We start from the raw sequence: 23,497 nt of genomic DNA, 5'->3' as shown, positions 1-23,497 counted from the left end.
CCTATGTCAGAAGAAAAGGTGGCCTATAAAACAGGCCAATCTTATTTGACATTCAAAGTAAATATAAGAGATTCACAAAATCATGAGACTAATGCAAACTATGTCAAGTACCAAGTACCCTTTGATACACAAGCCATGTAACTATCAGACTCATTTCCAACTGCTTGACAATATTCATTAAATCCACTCAGGCATTCAGGGGGCAAAGCATTCAATGACAGCTCAGGTTTCCAAAATGTAACAACATATTTATTTGCAGAAGCATCATGTAATTTTTGAAGCAATGTCTTATTTTGATGGATGTTAACATGAGTTCTATCAGTGCAAGTTTATCATCCTCTGAATGTACCACCTCCCGATTTTGTTTTTCCAGAGAGTTTTTGGTGGATTAGTTTTCGCCAGTGCTATTAAAATGGAGAAAAGATCAAAGGAAGTTCACCATAAACTACCTCACGTTGTTACTTAATTGTGCTAGATACTCTCGCAGTTCCTTTGCTGCCTGGAATCTGCCGTAACGTTTCTTTGGGTTGGCACACTCATCTAGCAAGGCCTCTAGGCGGCCATCTTTGGCAATTTCACTTGGTGGGTCATGAAGGAGTCCTCCAGAAGTGCCACGCCAGGTGGCATGCCTGGATAAGAGGTTCTGACAAACGGCATAGTAATTGTGGTCCACAGTGGCACGAGCACAAAGAATTTCTTTTGAAAATGATAAGCAAGCCTCCTTATCACAATCATCGAATTTGCTTTCATACCATACATCCCAGTTTTCAGGTTTATCTGTGAAAGGGGAGAAAACAGAAAAATAAAATTACATTTAAAAATAGAGTTCTCATTTCTTCCCAAAGTAAAACACATCACTAATTAACGTAACAGAATTTGCTCTTAGAAACTGTATTATAATTTTAAACATCTAACTATATTAATTCACATAAACATTTACTGAGTGCCCACCAGAGCCAGGCAGGACCAGACATGGTCTCTACTGCTTAAGTGTTTGGTCTTACAGAGAATTCTATTATCCATGGAAAGTGGCACATGCTATAGGGTTACAGAGGAAGCGGCCCCCTGCCTGAGGCCACACACAAAGGAGAACATCTGATACAGGTTTGAAAAGATGAGCAAGTCTGCTGAAAAGAAATGGGAGCAAATTCATTTCTGCTTTCAAACCAAGACTTGGACTAAGGAATTGGCCCAGCTAGTTGAATCAACCCTGAGAAGTTCACTGGAGTGTGAGACAAGTACCTGGAAAGGACTTAAGAGTAGGCTACAGAAACAGGTTTTTGAGGTCATGACCATGATTGGTTTTACAGAAAGATCTCTCTGGGCTGAAGACTGAAGAGACAAAGATGGTAAGGGCAACTAAAGAAAGACCAGAAAGAAAAGCCAGAGCGGAGATATAGCTCAGAAAAAAATTAACAAGTGATTATATGATTACAGTTTTAAAGTGTGATTAGATTATCAGGTAGACACTATTAAAGGGATGTGGTTTAGCATGTGAGGAGGAGGGCAGGGGATTAAGAAAGTAAATGTAAAGGATCTAAGTTGTTCTTGGGGATATGTTATATATGCAACTCTAAGTATGTAACTAGAAGTCTAAGAAATATAGATTTAGAACTTATGACTTTGAGCTCAGAGAGATATAGCACACATCTTTTTAGAAACCATCAGCATATGTATGCTTGATGAAATCAAGGTCATGAATGAACTAGTATAGGAAAGGGTGTTGCAAGCAGGGCCTTGAAGTAATTCATTTGGGTTTGACCCTCCTGCTGAGAATTTGCATTTCTACACCAGATATACAGATGATATAAAATGAATCAAATCTACATTTTAACAAGATTCCCAAGTGATTCTTATGGTTAAAAGCAAAGAAGGGGTTAAGAAAAGGGGGACTAATTAATTGGGTAGCTCCTTGCGATTTAATCGGTTGGCAGGGAAGTCACCAGTGAAAGAAATAAAAGCAACTCATTCATTTAATAAATAATTATTAGAATATTTACTCCATGGCAAGCAGGGGTATAAAATCATTAATTGATATGGTCTATCCCCTCAATGTGTGAAACAGATTATCAAGTAAATAAATCAATAAACATCTACCATAAATTGTGGAAAATGCTACAAAGGAACAGTAGTTTCTACAGTAGAAGGTATATAAAGGAAACAACCCTCTCTTCTGTTATCCTGGTTTTGTGCCAGACGATAAAGCCATTTGAACTATAAGGTCGGCAGTTCAAGCTCACCAGCTCCTCCTCAGAAACCCTATACAGGGTCACTATGGGTCAGAGCCACCTCGACAGCAGTCAACAACAACAACAACACTGCTAGATACGGTAGTCAGGAAAAGTCCCTTTTGGAAGCTATGAAAGTAGTTAAAGGAAGCCAAAGGGAAGAAGAATTGTAAGAAGCTGCTACTCTTTAGAGTCATTATCACAAGTTTGCCAACCATATACGGTTACTACTGTTAGCTGCACAGGAACTTTTTAAAGTGTTGAAGAGCTAAGATGTCACCTTGAAGACTAAGGTGCACCTGACCCAAGCCATGGTATTTTCAATAAGCTCATATGCATGCGAAAGCTGGACAGTGAATAAGGAAGATTGTAGAAGAATTGATGCCTTTGAATTGCGGTGTTGGAGGAGAATACTAAAAGTGCCACGGACTGCCAAAAGAACCAATAGATCTGTTTTGGAAGAAGTACAGTCAGAGTGCTCCTTAGAAGCCAAGATGGCCAAACTTCGTCTCTCATACTTTGGACATATTGTCAGGAGGGAACAGTTGCTGGAGAAGGCTATCATGCTTGGTAAGATGGAGGGTCAGAGAAAAAGAGGAAGACCCCCAATGAGATGGATCGGTCAAGTGGCATTATTGATGGCGTCAAGTGTGGCAGCAGCAGTGAGGTTGGCCCAGGATCGGACATTGTTTCGTTCTGCTGTGCATGGGGTCGCTATGAGTCAGTTCCGACTTGATGGCACCTCACAACAGCAATGTTAACAACAAAGGATTCAAATATAACAAGTATGAAGTTGGCACAGGAACTGGCAGTGTTTCATTCGGTCGCATATAGGGTCCCTATGAGTCAGAACCAACAGGATTTCACCTAACAACAACAGCAAGGCAGACATCTAGGTCAGGTTTCAATGGGTTTGAAGAATGTATGGAGCTTCAGGAAACAGAGGAAAATTGAGTAAGCAACACTTCTAAAATAGTTAAGAGACAATGAAAAGCAGGAGACACAATAATAATTTCAAGTAATAGTTGGATACTGTTCATGTTTTTAAAGCAGGAATGAGTCTTATATACTTTTTATGGGTGTACTTAGATTTTAAGGGGGGAGTTAAAGAAGATAACAGATGCAACAAGTTGTCAAAGAAGGATGGATGTAATATGTCTGAAGATGAAGAGTACATGGGTGCTATTTTAACTAGGTTAGTTGGTAAGGCAAAGGACACTGAGGGAATTTCTACAGCTAAACCTCAGTTTATTTGAAGAAAAAAGTAAACTATTGGAAAGAGAAAATAAAAGAAGCCAAATCTTTCTGCTGCAAGGCCATTTAGACAGCCCCACCATGAGATATCTGAATCTGAAAAGAACTGACCAGTAGCACTAAAGCAATGGTCACAAGATGAAATCAAGAATGCAGAAGCCACATGGTCAGATCCACTTGGAGTGAGTAATCAGTTGGTATAAAAGTATACCATGTGTTCCAAAACTGTTTGCATAAAATGAATTGGAAGGTTAAAAAAAAAAAAAATTTTTTTTAACCAGAATGAAAATTTAAAGTTTAGGCAAATTGCACAATTCTCTGAATACACTTAAAAAAAAACCCAAAAAACTGTACTTATAAAAAACTCATGGTGCAAACTGCCGCACCAGTCACAGATGGATTGAGAGGCACATGCGGAATAATGGCACATGGGAGGAGAGTGTCCAACTCCCTGTACAGGGCCACATGACATGCTGATGAATAACCAGAAAGCTGTTTTCTGGATATGGAATCAGAACAAGGGACTGGGGGAAATCAAGTATTTAACAGACTCAAATTAAAATACAACAATGATGTGTCAACCTAATGTACTCTCACATTCACTGCATTCTCCAGATGTCATAAATCTTTGGTCTCATCACAAGATCCTTTGAAAGGGAGGGGTGAAGAGCAAAAAAAAAACTCTCACCATGAAAGTGTAACCCTTCAGTTTTTCTTTTGGACTAGACTGGTTAGGGAACTACAGGCTTTGCTGCTGATACTAAAATTCAGAACACTTGAGACACTGCCTACCTAGGCTTTGAAAATCAAGGTTTTGGGCGAGATGTAATAATCAGAATGTCAAACCTAATCAGATCTGCAGTACTAGGGGTTTATTCATATGAGTATAAACAAAAACAAATCCATCATTGTAGGGACCAACTATAGCATTCTCCACAGTGTAATACAAGAAGAGCTCCACCAGGGCAGGGCAGTCTCTCTGGCAGGCTTTAACTATGTAAACTTGATTCTGCTTGAAGACTCCTAAACTACAGAACTCAAGGGGCTTCAAAAAGTTCATGGACAAATGGAATTAAAAGACAATGGAATTTTCCACAAACTTTTTGAAGTCTCCTCATACAGAGAAACAGTGTTGACTAAGAGTACAAGTACCATGTTTGTTTACTGGTATTAGTCAAATAAAGCAAAGAAAAGCTGCCAAATCATTTAAGGAGGAAATTAAAAGCTTGCTCCATAATGGATGTAAACATTACTTGACAGGAAAAAATGAGTATCAAATAAAAAATAACTCTGAAAGTTATATACTTACTTTGTCTAATTAATCGTTTGTCAGCAACCAAAACATTTTCTGCATCCACAATGATTACCTTCCCATCTCTAGGACCAACTGCAAAATTGTCAAAGCTGACATCCAGGAGGTAGAGTGCAAATTCAAAGTCATTGTTTGTAAGCTGCTCTGCTATTTCCATTAATTGCCAAGCAAGGTCAACTCGTTTTTCCCATGGTGCATTAAAATAACTCCACAGCTCTTCTCCAACATAATTTACAGCCACCATTCTTCCACAAGCTCCAAGATATTTTGCAAATGGCCAACCTTCATCAGATGGAAAACTCTACAAAAAAATTATCTTAATATTATGAGAGATTCTGATTAAGATATCCTAACTCTATTCCCTAGATCCTCCTAGTAGAGATTTCTACTAGGAATGAGCACCAAAGTCTTGCTTATCAAAAGTTCAAGACCAAATCGATCTATAAAAGACAAAACACCTTAATTACCAAATATAAGAGACTTTATACTTTAGTTCATCTTGACTTTCAGCAATCCTTCTTGGGGACCACCCAATCCTTTCTTTAGAGTAGACAAATCTATCAACCAGAAAATATTTATGGCCCCAGGCATTTGTGCTAAACTGATTAATAACAGTGAGCTAAACCCATCAGTTGCTCTTCACCTTATGAATTTGGAATCAACCTCAAGGCACTTAACAACAACAAACAGTATCTGGGGTCACTATGATTTGGAACCAACAGCACTTAACAACTACAACAACCAGTGCTAAAACCTATGACTACAAAATGAGCACTGGAGTACAAAATGACTGAGAAATAATGTTTTAAACAACTTCTTGGATAAGATCACATGAATAGAAGGAGGTGCTTTAAGAGTCATTCTCCCCACTAGGAAAAACAAAATTATGAGAGGATGCTGTTTATTTAACTACTGAAGGAGAATGAAAGTAGCGTTTTAATCCCAACTTTTAAAAATCATTAAAACTGAATAATATCCTTAGATTTAAATTTTTATCAACTTTAAAATTTAAGGATCTTTTAAAGTTAAATTTCATCAATAATCCCAGCACCTATTTTTTTTTAAACTTTAATATCTGTAATTCTGTGATAGAACTAATTTATTACAAAAATAAAAAATGTAGATATGGTACACGAATCCTTATATTGTGATAACGAACTCAACTTTATTTTAGATACCCTACCTGCTGTTGCTTTGGAAATCAGTACCTGGGGCTTTCTTTGTAAGCATTATGAAATAGACAGATTGCTATATATATAAATATGTAAGCTGTTGCTAGTGTTGTTGAGTTGGTTCTGATCAGAGGAACCCTGTATATACGGTTTTGAAGTAGTGGCTGGTAGGTCTGAAGGTGTCTATCCTGAAGCTTCACACAAGGGCTTCAACTTTTTCTCCCAACTTAAAACTTAATATTTAGTTCAACTTCCTACTACCTACACAATCCTGAAGATTTAAACAAAATGACTATAAAAGATTAAACATTTTCCCATTAGCATTTATGTATAAAGTTCCCAACGTAAGAAACAGAAAGCATAAAACAAGTAAATAAGAGACATAGTTTGCCATGCAAAACAGTAAAACGAAAAGCTCCCCAATACATGACTGGTAGATTTTTGCACGCCATATTGTAGAACAGATACAAACATATCTTTGTAAAAATAAAATGGTCTTTGACAAGAGGAGAAAAGGGAACCCTGCCAACATCTGCACATGTACAAATGCCTCCTTGTTTTTGGAGCCTATCCAACTGGCAAACGACAGTCAAAACTACACTTCATTACTCGAAGTCCCTAGGAGAAGACGGTAAAATATAGGAACAACATCATATTTAGCAACTTTATATTAATACAGTGTTATCTGACAATGTTAACTGAAATCCTGTTATGCGTCATAGCAAAGAGCTATAATTCTTTCAGTTTGCAACCTAATCTTTGGAAGAACTTTAATAAATGAATTTACTGCTGTTTTAACAAAAATTAAATTTTTTAATTGTCCAATCAAAATAGTTGGAGTCCTACTGTGGTGCTGTAGGATAAGCACTGGACTATTAAACACAAGATTGACTGTTCAAACCCACTAGCCATTCCTCAGAAGCTCTATACAGGGTTGCTACAAGTCGGAACCAATCAGATGGCACTTAACAACAATCAAAACAAGTCAGGTTTCATGAGTGGAAGAAACAGAGTTCCTCTGCTAACACTGTAGTTAAAAAAAAAAAAAAAAAAAAACACAAACCATGCTCAAAGCCAAAATATTTTTAATTGTAAGTCTTAAAGTAATCCCATCTGAGAATCAAATTACCAATTAAGCAGAGTTCTGAGAGACACAATTTTAAGAAGTTACAGCCTGAATTTACAAAATATATTAAGCAATAAGGGAAACAAAACCTTACTTCCTGATTAACAAGCTCCCAGAGTTCATAAAACACAGTAAGTAGAATGAGAAGTCTATTGCTGAGGTTTACATTGGAATGTATAGATTAGTCACCAAACTTTGTTTTGTTAAGTGCTATAAAGTCATTTCCGATGTATATGCAACCTGCATAGGTTTTGGGGAGCACCTGGTGGATTTGAACCATAGACCTTTTGATTAGGCGTGTCCAGTGCTTATCCTACAGTCAAAGCCAGGTCATGCATAATTCATTTTGCCAGAGTCAAATGGATTCTATGAATAATTGTGTCGATCCTTGAAATCCCTTAGAGAAATGAAAGCAAAACTCCATAATTTAATCTCTCAATATACTCTCTTTATATTCCAGAATACAGAATTTCTCATAATTCAGCAAGGTAGCAGTACACATTCTACATGCTATTAATACCATGTCCCCAGTAGTGCTTAGAGCAGCATCCCCAAGCACTTAGTGCTGCAAATGATTATTCCCCCTAAGTGGGATAAATAAAACACAGAATTTGCCTTCCATCAATTCAAGTTTGTTATTTAAAAAGTCTGAAAAACCCTCTTTTTCTATAGTTTTTTGTTTTGTTTTGTTTTTGTGTTTCTAAATTCTGGAATTAAGGTAGGGATTGCAGATTAATCCACATTCCAATGACTTTTAAAGCAGCTGGAGTAAAAAGGCAATGACAGGGCTAATGTGGAATGAAAAGAATATAAATTTTGAATTAAAAAAAAGCTTAGCTCTCCCATGAAATGCTAAGTAAACAGTTGTAAATAAAACATAGTCTCTATCCTCAAGGAACCTTTTCAGTCTGAGTCGGGAAGTCAGTTATTAAATACATAAACATACAAAAAATGAACTTACAGTTACAAATTAGAGAAACATAGTATGCTGAGAAAGGAGTGCTGGGACCTATTTTAGATTGCATGGTAAAGAGCAGTCTCTCTAAAGAACTGCTTAGCCTGAGATCTAAAGGATGAGTGTAGTATTAGACATGCTGGGAGGGGGCAGAAAGAATGTTCTAAGCACATGGTAGAGTCAGAAACTGTCTTCTCAAAACTGGGGTGGGGGAAGCTTCAGGGAAATGAGTGAGGGGGAAAATGGCTAAGGATAATGAGAATGTAGAGGGAAATAGGGACCAGAATCATGTTTGGTATTACAAAACAAAATACAAAATTCCTCAATGTGGTCTATGTGATATGAAAAAACATGTGTTTCAAATATTAAAATATTATTCTTTGACCAACAGCCACCATCCTGTAGATTAATAATATGGCCAATTTATTCTATAATTCATGACTGTGTAACCTACGATCTACAAAGTAAAGATACACAGTGCAGTACTGCCCTTTAGGTTTTACTTAATTATTCAATTGCAAAGAGTGATATAAGACTGATTAAACTGAGGCCAACTTTAGAAATGCTGTGTTATATTACCTTTTTCTATTTATAGTAAAAGTAGGACTGCCTACTAAATTTAAATCACAATTCGTTTCATATAAGAAACACACAATATTCTATAATCCAATCTTTTATTTATCCAATCTTTACACAGAACAAGAAAACTTTCACTCCTTAAAAAAGGAAAACATTCCTAATATAAACACAAATTAACTTCAAAAGAAAATCTACTAATGATCAAAGCATACACTCTAAAATCTGGTTATTAGATTTCCTTACAGAATACAAATTTCTGCCCCAAAATAAACAAATGTAAAATTGAGAAAGTAAACGTTGTCAAAAGCACAGAAAATACTTAAAAGTTTGCTAAGTTTTAAAATTATTTTTAAAAGCTCACATTTGAATGAAATCCCACTGTAGTAACGCATGTTACAACAGCTGTTCAGAGATTAGTCAACTGCACTGGTGATAGACTAATGTGTTCACAGTTTTGTGAACTGTCTGGGGTGGGGGGGCGGGGAATACAGTAAAATTACTGGGAATGATTAAATGGTTACCGAATTTTGATTAAAATTTTTCTCTGACCTTAGCTTCTTGATGTTATACTGCCAAGTAGTGGCTAGTGGCCCAAATCCAGACACTTCAGGACCTTAACAATCTTAATATTTTCAAGTCTTGGGAAATTTGCCATTTATCTCATGAAATAATCTTTTGAATGCCATTTTCCACCCACCTCAAATTCCAACAACATTAAGCAATGCCTTGAAAATAACAAGGTTATGTTATTTCACTGACTATCATGTCTAACAGCTGTATCTAAAATTGGAAACCAATGTCAAAACATATCAACAAAAAAATTTACCCAAGTTTAATAGAAATAAATCAGTTATTAGAATAAATAGTTTAAGAAATGCTTCCTTAAATCATTTGGATCAAATTTTACATCTCAACTGTTGCTTTCTTATAACCCACTTACAACACAAATGTGATCTACATTACTAAAGTCAAATATATGCCTAAGTAATATACTGCTAAATTGAAATAAATGCTCCCAAACACCATACAAAAGCATTTACTCCCAATGAAAACTCTGAAAGATATAAAAAAGATATAATCAATTTCTTTTGGACCCAATGACCTTAGAATGCTACCTGACTTCTCTTAGACAAGATCTGATTTCCTTAAATAGTATGACAAGTCAAACAATACTAATTTCCCTGGTTCCTTTAAAACACAACAGATTTAACACAGTCCTTCAGAACAGGAGCTCTGGTGGCACAGTGATTAAATGCTCGTTTGCTAACTAATAAACTGGCAAATCAAACCCATCAGATGTTTTGTGAGAGAAAGATATGCCAGTCTGCTTCCATAGAGATTACAGCCTTGAGAACCCTTTGGGAGCAGTTCTACCCTTAGCCTATAGAGTTGCTATGCGTTAGCATCAAAACCCGATTGCAACAGGTAAGAAAAACACAAGACTTCCACAGTTAACATGATGTTGTTGTCAAGTGCCTTTGAGTCAGTTCCACTTCACAGAGACTCCATATATTGTTTCCAAGGAGTAGTTGGTGGGTTTGAACTGCTTGCCGTGGGGTTAGCAGTTCCATGCTTATCCTACAAAGTCATACCAGGACCATGGTATCTAATAAATATTCGAAGTTTTGTTTAAGCATATTTGAATCCTTGCTGTTGCCTTAAACTTCATATAGTCAAAACAAAACTCTTGGTTCCTGCTCACAAACTTGGTTCTCTTTTAGGCTTGCTCATCTTAAGTAACAGCATCATTCACTCAGCTGCTCAGATCAAAAACCAGAAGCTAACACTTTATTTTTTTATTTCCCTCATCCCATAACCCATCAGTATGCCTTGTTAGCTATTCTCCAAAATATATTGGAATTGAGTTTTCTTAACCTCTACTGCAAATCTTAAATCCTCAAGTTGTCTCCCATAAATTACTCCAGAATGCTCCTTGATTCCTGTCTTGTCCTTAAAAGCCATTCTCCACAAACCAGGCCTGCTGAAAAACATTTCTATTACATCCCATTGCTCTGAGAATAAAATTCTAGCAGTACAGTGGTTACAAGTTGGGCTGCTAACCTCAAGGTCAGCAGTTCGAAACTACCAGCTGTTCCATGGGAGAAAGATGAGGCTTTCTGCTCCCATAAAGATTTATTGTCTTGGAAACCCTATGCAGAGTTGCCATGAGTCAGAACCAACTCCACAGCACACCACCACCACCACCAAGAATGGGCTGCAAAAGGCTATACAGAATCTGGCATTCTCTGGCATCAATATTCTACCATGGTTTCCTACTCCTGTTTGGATCCTGCTTTGAGATTCTGGATTTGCCATGCCACGTTTGCCTGTTTTCAGGCAATTGGGTTTTATCATCATTCTGCCAAAATGTCACTCTCTCTGACTACCAAGATACTTTAGTATCTTGACCCCTATCCCAATTCTTTTCTCTATATAGTATTTACCATCTGCTACTACTTTGTTCCTTTGATTATTTGCTTGCTTGCTCATGCCCAATGTCACAGAAAGCAAAGGCCATAAAAACTGTGCCCTGGCTTGTCATCTTTATTGTATCCCAAGGGCACACTGATCAGTTCTTAGCACTGTTGAGCAATCCCACACAATTCTCGTCAGAAACCCTCCATGTCAAAGTTATAAACTTAAAAGAGAACTGGGAAGAAAAAATATGAATAAGATCCAAAGTCATCACACCTACATCTGATAACAAATCGTTTAAAGTTCTACCTCACAGTCTAAGGATAAACATAAACCAACTAGACGTAACCTCTGTTTTTGTAATATCATGAATGTATTAAATAGGATTAAACTTTGAGATTTTGTATTACTGAATTATTACAAACCATGTTTTCCTACAATATCAGTTTATTATCGTACTTCTTATGCAACAGATTCCTATTTCCCTTTTTATTTTTTTACAATAGTATTTTATTGTGTTTCAAAAGAACGTTTACAAAGAAACTTAAACTTCCCTTTAACAATTTTTATGCTAATTGTTCCAAGCCATAGTTTTGATTTTTGCAAATTCTCATCATTCCCATTGTGTTTCTGAGGAACATTTTTACATTTTCATTATTTCCGTTCTGTTTTTGTTTCCATTGATCTAACTTCCTTTCTTCCTCTTTGAAGGAGAAAGCAACTTATCTTTGCTTTTTGGCAATTGTTGACTGATCTCATATAATTTGTTGTTTAAGGGAGCACATTACTCATGAATGACAGTTTATGACTTCACCAATGGACCTACAAACAACATTCTTATCAACGGAGAAAAGACTGAAGTTGTCAAGGACTTCATTCTTGGATCAACTATCAACATTTATGGAAGCAGCAGTAAAGAAATCAAACGACGTATTGCATTAGGCAAATCTGCTGCTCAAGACCTTTTTAATGTGTTGAAGAGCAAAGATCTCAGCTTGAGGACTAAGGTGCACGTGACCCAAGCTATGATATTTTCAATAATCTCTTATGCATGCGAATGCTGGACAGTGAATAAAGAAGACCATAGAAGAACTGATGCTTCTGAGTTATGGTGTTGGAGGAGAGTATTGAAAGTACCATGGGCTGCCAAAAGAACTAACAGATGCATGTTGGAAGAAGTGCAGCCAGATGCGCCTTAGAGGCCAGGATGGCCAAACTTCATTTCTCATACTTCAGACATATTGTCAGGAAGGATCAGTCACTGAAGAAGGATTCATGTTTGGTAAGGTGGAGGGTCAGAGAAAAAGAGGATGAACCCCAGCGAGATGGATGGCAATATGGCAGCTTCAATGGGCTCAAGTGTCGCAACAATCGTGAGATTGTTGGCCCAGGACCAGACAGTGTTTCGTTTTTGTTATGCATAGGGTTGCTATGAGTCGGTACTGACTTTATGGCACCTAACAACAACAAAAACCCATCCTTGCTTCCTAGGTATGAACAGTACTTGATCATGATGGATAACATATATATATATATATATATACACATACATACACACATACATACATACATATATCTATATTTGAATCCTGCTAGTATTTCAAGAATTTTTGTATCTATATTAATGAGAAATGTGGTGTCATTCCCTGTTGGGTATGCTTATAACAGGCTCATAGAATGAATCAGGAAGTATTGCTTCCTTCTCTATGTTCTGTTAACAGTTTGAGTAGAATTGGTGTCAACTTTTCTTTGAATGTTTGGTAGAATTCTCCACTGAAGTTGCCTAGACAGGGTCTTGTGGGATGAAGGGGGTGTTATAACATTTTAAAATTTGTTTTGTCCTTGGTATGTTCCAATTTTCTATATCTATTTATGGCAATTTAGGTAGGTACTGTGTTTCTAGAAATAGGTCCCTTCTTGGTCAAATTTGTTGGAGTATAAATTTTCATGTTTTGTTATGACTTTTTATCTCAGTCAGCTCTATGATAATTTCTATCATTATGACAGTTAAGGTTTTGTATCAATGTGGCTGGGCCTGGGTCCTCAGGTGGTTCACAGTTGTTGTTGTTGCTGTTGTTAAGTGCCATCAAGTGGGTACCAATGTATAATGACCCTATGCACAACAGAATGCAACACTGCGCAGACCTGAGCCAATTTCACTATTGTTGCTATGCCTGAGCCAAATGCTTCTGCCACTGTGCCAATCCACCTCACTGCAAATCATCTTTTATTTTTCAATGCTCCACTTTACCAAACATGATATCCTTCTCCAGGGATTGGTCCCTCCTGATAATATGTCTGAAGTATAAGAGACAAGTTTGGCCACCCTGGCCTCCAAGGAGCACTCTGACTGCACTTCTTCCAACACAGATCTGTTTGTTCTTTTGGCAGCCTATGACACTTTCAATATTCTCCTCCAACACCATAACTCAAAATCATCAATTCTTTTACGGTCTTCCTTATTCACTGTCCACCTTTCACCTGCTTATGAGGTTACTGAAAATACCATGGCTTGGATTAGGTGTACCTTAGTTCTCAAACTGATATCTAAAAAAAAGAGGTTTTGTGCAGAATATCTGCCTAATGCAAGACATCGTTTATTTCTTGACTACTGTTTCTGAATGCATTGATGGTTTATCTGAGCAAAATGAGGTCTTTGAAAACTTTAAATCTTTTCTCTATTTATATGGATTTTGTTTACTCGTCCAGTGGTAAGGATTTTTGTTTTCTTTACATTGAGGGGCAACCCATATCAAAGGCTATGGTCTCTGATCTTCATCTGTAAACATTTTAAGTTCTCTTCATGTTCAGTAAGCTAATTTATATCAACTGCATACTGCAGGTTGTTCACGAATCTTCCTCCAATCCTGAAGCCACATTTTTCTTCATATAATCCAGTTTTGCAGATTATTTGTTCAGCATATAGACTGAAAAAGTATGGTGAAAAAATATAATCCTGGCACACACCTTTCCTAATTTTAAATTATTTGGTGTTCTCTTGTTCTGTTCGAATAACTATCTCTAGGTCTGTGTACAGTTTTTTCATTAACACAATTAAGTATTCAAGAATACTCATTCTCTGCAATGTTGTACATAGCTTGTCATGATTTACACAATCAAAAGCCTTTGTGTTGTCAATAATGCCCAGGTAAACATTGTTCTGGTATTCCCTGCTTTCAACCAAGACCCATCAGCAATGATATCCCTCATTCCAGGTCCTCATCTGAATCCAGCCTGAACACTCTGAGTTTTCTGTCAATGTAGGATTTGTCATTTTTGGATTATCTTTTTTTTTAAATTTTACTTGCACGCGATATTAATGATAATTTCTGATGATTTCTGCATTCCTCTGGGTCACCTCTCTTTGGAATGGGCACAAATACCAATCTCTTTCTTCCAGTCAGTTGACCAGATAATTGTCTTCCAAATTTCTTGGCATAGATGAGTGAGTACCTCTAGTGCCGCATCAGTTTGTTTAAAGATTTCAATTTCCAGTGCCTCGCTCTTTGTCAGTGCCTTCAATGCACCTTGGACCACTTCCTTCAGTATTATTGGCTCTTGATCATATGCTACCTCTTGAATTGGTAGAATAATGACCACTTCTTTTTGGCACAGTGACTGTGTATTTCTTTCATCTTCTTTTGATGCTTTCAGCATCATTCAATACTTTGCCCACAGATTCTGTCAACCTTGAGAAATGCTCAAGTGTGTTCTTCCCTTTATTTCTAACTCCAGGTAGTTGCACTTTTGTTATATCTGAGTTTGTCTTTTCGAGCTGACCATTGAAATTTTCTGTTAGCTCTTTTATTTCCCTACTTCTTCCATTTGCTTTAACATCATTACACTTGAGAACATGCTTCAATGTCTCTTCTGACATCCATTTTGGCCTTTTCCTTCTTTCTTTTCTTAATGACTTTTTTCTTTTGTCCTGTATAGATGTTCTGTATGGTCCACAGCTCTTCTAGTCTTTGTCTTTAGTGTCTATGGCACCAAATCTGTTCTTTGGGTCATCTCTAAATTTAGGTGGGATATGTTCAAAGCCATATTTTGGCTCTAGTGGACTTGTTTTAATTTTCATCACCTTCAGCCTGAACCTGCATATAAGCAATTTATGTTCCACCATCAGTTTGCTTTCTGTGTATTCCATCTGGTGAGGTCCAGGTGTATAGTCGTCTTTTATGCTGTTTTTTATAAAAAGTATTTGCAAGTCTTTCAAAATTCTATCATGTCTTTTATGCTGTGACCTGCAGCATCATTTCTGTCAGCAAGACCGTATTTTCTAACTACTGATCCTTCCTCTTTGTTTTCAACCTTTGCATTCCAATCACCAGTAATTATCAATACACCTTGAGTGCATGTTTATTCAATGTCAGACTGAAGAATTTGGTACAATTCTTCAATTTCATCAGCACTGGCTTTAGTAGTTTTTAAATTTGAGCAATAGTCACATTAACTGAACTTCCTTATAGGCACATGGATATTACTCTATCACAGTCAGCATTGTACTTTAAGACTGATCATGGTATTTTCTTTTGATGATGAATGCGACACCATTCCTCTTCAATTTGTCATTCCCAGATTAGTAAACCATTTAACTGTCAGATTCAAAATGGTCAATACTAGTGCATCTCAACTCACTGATGCCCAGGATATCAATGTTTAGACATTGCATTTAATTTTTTATAATTTCCAATTTTCCTAGTTTCATACTTTGTAGATTCCAAGTTCTGATTATTGATGTTTACAGCTGTTTTTCCTCATTTTGTATGCCCCATCAGCAAATGAAGGCCCAGAAAACTTTTACTCTATTCACATTATTATGATCTACTCTACTTTGGTGAAGGCATGTGTTCCCCAGTCATATTTCGAGTATCTTCCAACCTGAGGGGCTCATCTTCCAACACTACATCTGACAATATTCTGGTAATCTTCATCTTGTTTCAATATTTCCCATGATAAAATCTAATATAATGCAATCATCCCATGATATGATTTGATGTTAATAAGGTCGTATGCAATCTACAGGATTAGATTATATCGGAAACCAAGGAGAGAAAAGTGACCTGAACTCAGAGGGACTTACTGCCACCAAAACAGAAGTACCATGTGTGGAGTGCATCTTTTGATCCTGGGGTCCCTGCACTGCTAAGCTCCTGGATCCAGGGGATGCCAAATGACAAGATGTATGGAGATCTCCAAGGAATGCTGGGCCTACAGAGACTGAAAGGAAACAAGGATCTTTCCCCAGAGCCAAAAATGAGAAAGCCTTCCCTTAGAGCCAGCACTCTGAATTTGAACTTCTAGCCTCCTGATCTGTGAGGGAATAAATTTCCAGTTGTTAAAGTCATGCACTTGGTAGTGTTTCTATTACAGCAACATTAGATAAAAGATACCCATCTCACTTCTTATTTTGGTTATTTGAATCTTCTCCTTTTTCCCTTTGTCAGTTTGGCCAGTGGTTTGTCAAATTAATTGATCCTTTCTCAAAGATCCAATGCCTAGTCTTTCTGATTCTTTTTACTGCTTTTCTGTTTTCTATTTCTTTTTGCTCTGATCTTTAGTACTTCCTTTATTATGGTGATTGTGGACTGTTTGCTACTGCTTTTCTATTCCTTTGAGTTAAACTATTGACTTTGGCCCTTCTTTTTTTTATGATTATGGGATTACTGGAGTCCTGGTGTGTCACTATAGGATAAATACTGCACTACTAACCTAATGGCTGGCAGTTCAAACCCACTAGTCACCTTCCAGAAACCCTATAGAGGGTTGCTATGGGTTAAAACCAACCTGATGGCACTTGACAACAACAACATAGGTTTATTAAGGAAGATAACAGGTTATAATTCAAACCCAGAAATGCTCAGGATACAGTTCTTTGCTGAGGATAGCCTCTTCTCAGTTATGCCCACAGGCACATGGCCAATCAGCCACATAGCCCCCTGGCTTCTGCCCTTCTCCTTTTTTGATATTTGCATTTATTAGTATAAATTCTTTTAGCACAGCTTTTGCTGTGTTGAGAAGGTTTTGGTATGTTGTGTTTTCATTCTCATTTAAGAATTTAAAAGTTTTAATTAAAATTTCTGCCCTGGTAGCCGAGTTGAGTTACAAGTTGGACTGCTAACTACAAGGTCAGCAGTTTGAATCTACTAGCCACTCCGCCAGAGAAAGATGAGGCTTTCTGCTCCTATGAAGACTTGTAACCTTTGGAAATACTACCACAGGGTCACTTATGAATCAGATCCGATTCCACAGCATATAACCACCAACCACATTACCCAGTAATTTCTGAGTGTTGTTGTTTAATGCTCTTGAGTTGGTTCTGACTCATAATGACCCTGTTCAGGGATTCCAAAGAGGGGCTGATGAGTTTGAATTGCTGACTTTGCAGTTCAAACAGACCCTGAGGTCCAGTGCTCATCCTACAGTGCCACATGTTTAATTTTTCCCTTGTTCATTCTGTTATTGATTTCTAGTTTTACAGAGTTATGAGCAAAGATGCTTTTAATTACTTCAATGTTTTTGATTTGAGGCTAGAGAATGTGTCACCGAAGAAAGTATACCATGCTGTTACTGGGTGGTTTGTTATGTATACGTCTATGGCTGGTGGTGGTTGTGTGCTGTGGAGTCGATTCCGACTCACAGCAACCCTGTACAGGGTTTCTGAGGCTGTAAATCTTTACGGGAGCAGAACACCTCATCTTTTTCCCACAGAACAGCTGGTAGTTTCGAACTGCTGATCTTGTGGTTTGCAGTCCAATTTGTAACCATTACATTACCAAAGCTCCTTATACATCTGTGAGGTGGGGCCAATAGCAGTACATTTCAGTCACTAATGACTAGGATATCAATGTTTATTATACATTCCATTTCATTTGTGGCAATTTCAAAATTTCCTAGACTCATACTTCATACATTTCATGATCTGATTATTAATGGACCTTTACAGCTTTTTCTCTTAAAAATGAAATGGAACATATAAACACAGGTATCTTAGACATTAGCGAACTGAAATGGACTGGTATTAGCCATTCTGAATCTGACAATCACATGGTTTACTATGCTGGGAATAACAAATTGTAATGGAATGGTGTCACATTCAACAACAAAAAGAACATATCAAGATCAGTCATGAGGTACAACGCTGTCTGTGATAGGATAATATATACAAGCCTATGAGTCCTAGTGTGGTGCTGTGGGTTAATGCACCAGACGGCAAAACTGTTAGAACTGCAGGGTGGCTATTCACACTCACACCAGCTGCTCCTCGGAAACCTTATACATGGTCGCTATAGTTCGGAACTGACTCAACTACACTTAACAACAACAATAACAACAAGGAAGACCAGTTACTACTACTATTATTCAAATTTGCTCACAAACCACTAAAGCCAGTGTTGATGAAATTGAAGAATTCTACCAGCTTCTTCAAGGAGCTCTGGTAACATAGTGGTTACAAATTGGGCAGCTAACTTCAAGGTCAGCAGTTCAAAACTACCAGCTGTTCCATGGGAGAAAAATGAGGCTTTCTATTCCCGTAAAGATTTTCAGCCTTGGAAACACTGTAGAGTGGTGCTACAAGTTGGAACCAACTCTAGGGCACACCAACAATAACAACAACTTCTTCAGTCTGAAACTGAACAAACATGCACTTAAGATGTACTGATGATTACTGGCAACTGGAATGCAAAGGTTGAAAACAAAGAGGAAGGATCAGTAGTTGGAAAATATGGTCTTGGTGATAGAAATTATGCTGCAGGTCACATGATAGAATTTTGCAAGACCAATGACTTGCAATGACCTTTTATAAACAACATAAAAGACTACTATATAGTCAAGGATCTCACCAGATGGAATACACAGAAAGCAAACTGATGGTAGAACATCAATTGCTCATATGCAAGTTTAGGCTGAAGGTGATGAAAATTAAAACAAGTCCATGAGAGCCGTCAAAATATGACTCTGAACGTATCCCACCTAAATTTAGAGATGACTTAAAGAACAGATTTGATGCTTTAGACACTAAAGATCAAAGAGGAGAAGAGTTGTGGGATGACATCCAGAACATCATACAGGAAGAAAGAAAAAGGTTGTTGAGAAGACAAGAGGCAAGGAAAAGATCAGAAGAGACTGAAACTTGCTCTCCAGCATAGAGATGCAAAAGCAACTGAAGAAGTGAGGAGGTATAAGAGCTGAACAGAAAATTTTAAAGGTCAGCTTGAAAAGACAAAGTCAAATATTTAATAACGTGCAAATACCTGTAGTTAGTAAACAAAAATCAGCAGTTCTCAAGCTGAGGGAACTGTGAAGGAATCTATAGGCAAAACACTGAATGATGCAGAAAGCATCAAAAGAAGATGAAAGGAATAGAGTCCTGTTACCCCACCCCACCCCACCCCACCCCCCAAAAAAGGTCAGTGTTCAACCATTTCAAGGGGTAGCATATGATCAAGAGCCAACAATACTGAAGGAAGAAGTCCAAGGTGCATTGAAGGCACTGGCAAAGAACAAGGCACTGGGAATTGATGGCCTACAAACTGAATTTTTTTTAAACAAACTGATGGTGCATTGGAGGCACTCACTCATCTATGCCATGAAATCTGGAAGACAACTACCTGCCAACTGACTGGAAGAAATCCATATTTGTGCCCATTCCAAAGAGAGGTGACCCCACAGAATGCAGAAATCATCAGACAATAATCATTGATATCCCACATGAGTAAAGTTTTAATAAAGATAATACAGAAGCGGCTGTAACCATACATTGAAAGAGAACTTCCAGAGGTTCAAGTTAGTTTCAAAAGAGGATGTGGAAAGAGGGCTATCACTGCTGATGTCAGATGGATCTTGGCTGAAAGCAGAGAATACCAGAACGATGTTTACCTGTGCTTCATTGACCACGCAAAGGATTTTGATTGTGTGGATTATTACAAGCTATGGACAACATTGTGATGTATAAGTATTCTGGAACACTTAATTGTGCTCATTAGGAACCTGTACATAGACCAAGAAGCAGCTGTTTAAACAGACCAAGGTAACACTGAATGGTTTAAAATTAGGGAAAGTGTGTACCAGGGTTGTATTCTTTTGCCATATTTATTCAATTTTTATGCTGAGTAAATAATCTGAGAAGCTGGATTATATGAGGAAAAACATGGCATCAGAATTGGAGGAAGACTCATTAACAACCTGCTTGTTGAAAGTGAAGAGGACTTAAAATACACTTACTGATGAAGATCAAAGACCACAGCCTTCTGCTGTATGGGTTGCACCTCACTATAATGAAGACAAAAATCCTCACCACTGGGCCAATAAAAACAACATCTATACAAATAGAGAAAAGACTGAAGTTGTCATAGACTTCATTTTGCTCAGATCAACCATCAACACTCCCGGAAACAGTCAAGAAATCAAATGACTTACTGCACTGGGCAAATCTTCTGCCAAGACCTCTTTAAGGTGTTGAAGAGTAAAGATGTCAGAGTTTGAGGACTACAGTGGGCCTGATCCAAGCCATGGTATTTTCAATGACCTCATATGTACACTAAAGTTGGACAGTGAATAAAGAAGACTATAGAAAAATTGATGCATTTGAGTTATTGTGTTGGAAGGAAAACATTCAAAGTACCATCGTCTACCAAAAGAACAAATAGGTCTGTATTGGAAGAAGTACAGCCAGAGTGCTCCTTGGAAGCCAAGATGGCCAGACTTCATCTTGCATACTTCAAACATATTCAGAGACACCAGTCACTGAAGAAGGATATCATATTTGATAAAGTGGAGAGTCCAAGAAAAAGAGTAAGACTGCTCCAGAGAGATGGCACTTTAATGCAGATACAGGAGTCCTGGTGTGGTGCTGTTGGATGAAGCACTGGACTACAAGGTTGGCTTGAACTATAAAGTCAACAGCTCAAACTCACTGCCTGCTACTTGGAAACTCTATACAGGGTTCACTATGAGTTGGACCAGACTCAACTGCGCTTAACAAGAACAACAATGCAGATGGACACAAATTTGACTGTTGGAAGCAAAGAGGATTTTAAGTACTTACTCATGGAGATCAAAACTACAGTCTTAGGTATGGATTGCACCTCAATGTAATGAAAACAAGACTGACATTCTCAATGACTTCATTTTGCTTGGATCCACAAGCAACACTCAAGAAATCAAACAATGTATTGCATTATGCAAATCTTCTGCACAAAATCTCTTTTCAAAGTGTTGAAGTACAATGGCAAAGGTGTGCCAGACCCAAGTCAGGCTATTTTCATTTGCCTTATATGCATGTGAAAGTTGGACAATGAATAAGGAAGATCATAGAAGAATCAATGCATTTGAACTATGCTGTTGTAGAAGATTATGTAAAGTATCATGGATTGCCAGAAAACATACAAGCTGACTTAGAAGAAGTATAGCCATAATGCTTCCTAGAGGTGAGGATGGTGAGACTTCAATTCCTATTCTTTACACATACTGTCAAGTGGATCAGTCCCTACAGAAAGATATGGTGCTTGGTAAAGTGCAGGGTCAATGAAGAAAAGGAAGACCCCCTCCCCCAACAAGATGGACTGACACAGTGATAGCAAGGATGGATTCAAACATAACAATAATTGTGCATAGGGTCACTATGAGTAAGAACCAACTCTACGGCAAATAATCACAGCAATGCACTATAGAAAACTTTACAATTAAAGACAGCTGGCATACATTAACTGTATAATACTATCTTCCTTAATCTTTCAGTCAATCTATTATCTATTAGGATCCTCATGTGACTGATTTAAAAAACTTATTTGCAAACCTATTCATTCTTCAGAATTCAATTCCACTTTAAAATCTTCCCCAGTACCCACCTGCATCCTGATACACACAGATGTCTCTCCCTAAATGGGTCATCTAACACAATACATATACCTTTTTTGTAGGGTTTATTATGCTATGGGAAATGACTCACTCGATGGCACTTCACAACAATTATGCTATGGAGGAGTCCTGGTGTGGTGTTGTGGGATAAACACTTGGTTTGAATTGAAAGGTTGGCAGTTCAAATTCACCAGTCACTTATCAGAAACCCTGTGCATGGTTGCTATAGGTCGGAACTGACTCAATGGCACTTAACAACATTACGCTAATGTGGTAATGGCTGTGTGCTATTGAAATCAGTTCCGACTCATATCCTATAGGGTTTCGCAGGTTGTAAAATCTTGACAGGAGCAGAAAACCTCATCTTTCTACCACATAGCAATGGGAAGACTTGACTGCGGTTAGTGGCCCAGGTTGTAATCCACTTCGCTACCAAGGCTCCTAATAGTATGCTATACTGATTGTAATTATTCATTCATATGCTTTTACCTACATCCAATATAGTAAGTGTTATGGATTGAACTGTGTTCCCCCAAAAGATGAACTGAGGCTGTCTTGACAGGGCCAGACCAAATGATTTCAAATGATTATAAGGCCTGCGATTTGGCTGGATGTTCCCCACCTCTGCCACAAACCATAAGAACAACAGACCAAACACCATGTCAATGACACCCTGAGAACTGACCTCTTATGTCCAGCAAGTTTTTGTTGTTTAGTGCCGTTGAGTCAGTTCCAAATCATAACAACCCTGTTTAGAGTTTCCGAAGTGCTGCTGGCAGATTTGAACCGCCGACCTTGCAGGTCCAATGTTTATCCTACAGTGCCTCATAAGGGAAGACGCCCCAAGAAAACAAAATTTTCTAGTCCTACAAAGATGCCTGAGAAATATGTGTTGACCATGCATTAGAAATAAGAAAGTAACTAGAAGACAACAAAAAACAAAACTGGTCACAAGATCCATAAGCAAATTTAAAACCCAGGCCAGGGTTGTGAATAAACGGTTTTGTTTCACTGATTCTGAAGTGATAATTTCATAAGGACTTTCCAAAACAAAAGTTTCCCTCCACTTTTGGATCTAAATACAAAGATTTGCTTTACTATTATTTTTGTTTTCTTGTGAAATATTTTCGAGGGTCACAGTATCAGTGAAACTGAGGAGGAAAAAAAACAAAAGATTAGAATAAGAAAGTGTCTAAATCAATGTATCAGATAAAGTATACTACTGGGAACTATAACAAAAATATATGAGGATTGCCGGCCTTAACAAACAGTAATTTATTCTGTCACAATTTAGGAGACTAGGAGTCTGAATTCAGAGTGCCAGCTCCAGAAAAAGGTCCCCATCATCTCTAAGCATCTGTATGTTGTTGTTCAGTGCCGTCAAGTTGGTTCTGACCCACAGCGGCCCTGTATAGGGTTCCAGAGGAACAGCTGGTAAGCTTGAAAGGCCGACCTTGCAGGTCACACTGACTTGACAGTCCAGTGCATTCTGCATACCCAACAGAATTGGAGATAGCTCCAGGTATCTCAACATCAATCATTTCCTGGATCTAGGAGCCTCACAGTACAAGGACCCTGAGTCCAAAGGATGCACTC

The 23,497-nt window shown here is 37.7% G+C and overlaps 1 protein-coding gene across 1 annotated transcript in view; it reads right to left on the bottom strand.

The window, feature by feature from the left end:
- Nucleotides 1–445: 445 nt before the first annotated feature.
- The window catches only part of LOC102830756 (chromosome unknown open reading frame, human C3orf58), a 29,669-nt gene continuing 6,617 nt past the window's right edge, over nt 446–23,497 (bottom strand). The window contains exons 2-3 of the mRNA XM_006869863.1: nt 4,792–5,095; nt 446–777 (exon numbers count right to left, since the gene is read on the bottom strand). Coding sequence (XP_006869925.1) covers nt 446–777; nt 4,792–5,095 — 636 coding nt within the window. The remainder of the gene's footprint in view (nt 778–4,791; nt 5,096–23,497) is intronic.

The sequence above is a fragment of the Chrysochloris asiatica genome, unplaced genomic scaffold (assembly GCF_000296735.1).
Source record: "Chrysochloris asiatica unplaced genomic scaffold, ChrAsi1.0 scaffold00136, whole genome shotgun sequence".
NCBI classification, from domain to species: Eukaryota; Metazoa; Chordata; class Mammalia; order Afrosoricida; family Chrysochloridae; genus Chrysochloris; species Chrysochloris asiatica.
This window is presented reverse-complemented; position numbering and strand designations above follow the sequence as displayed.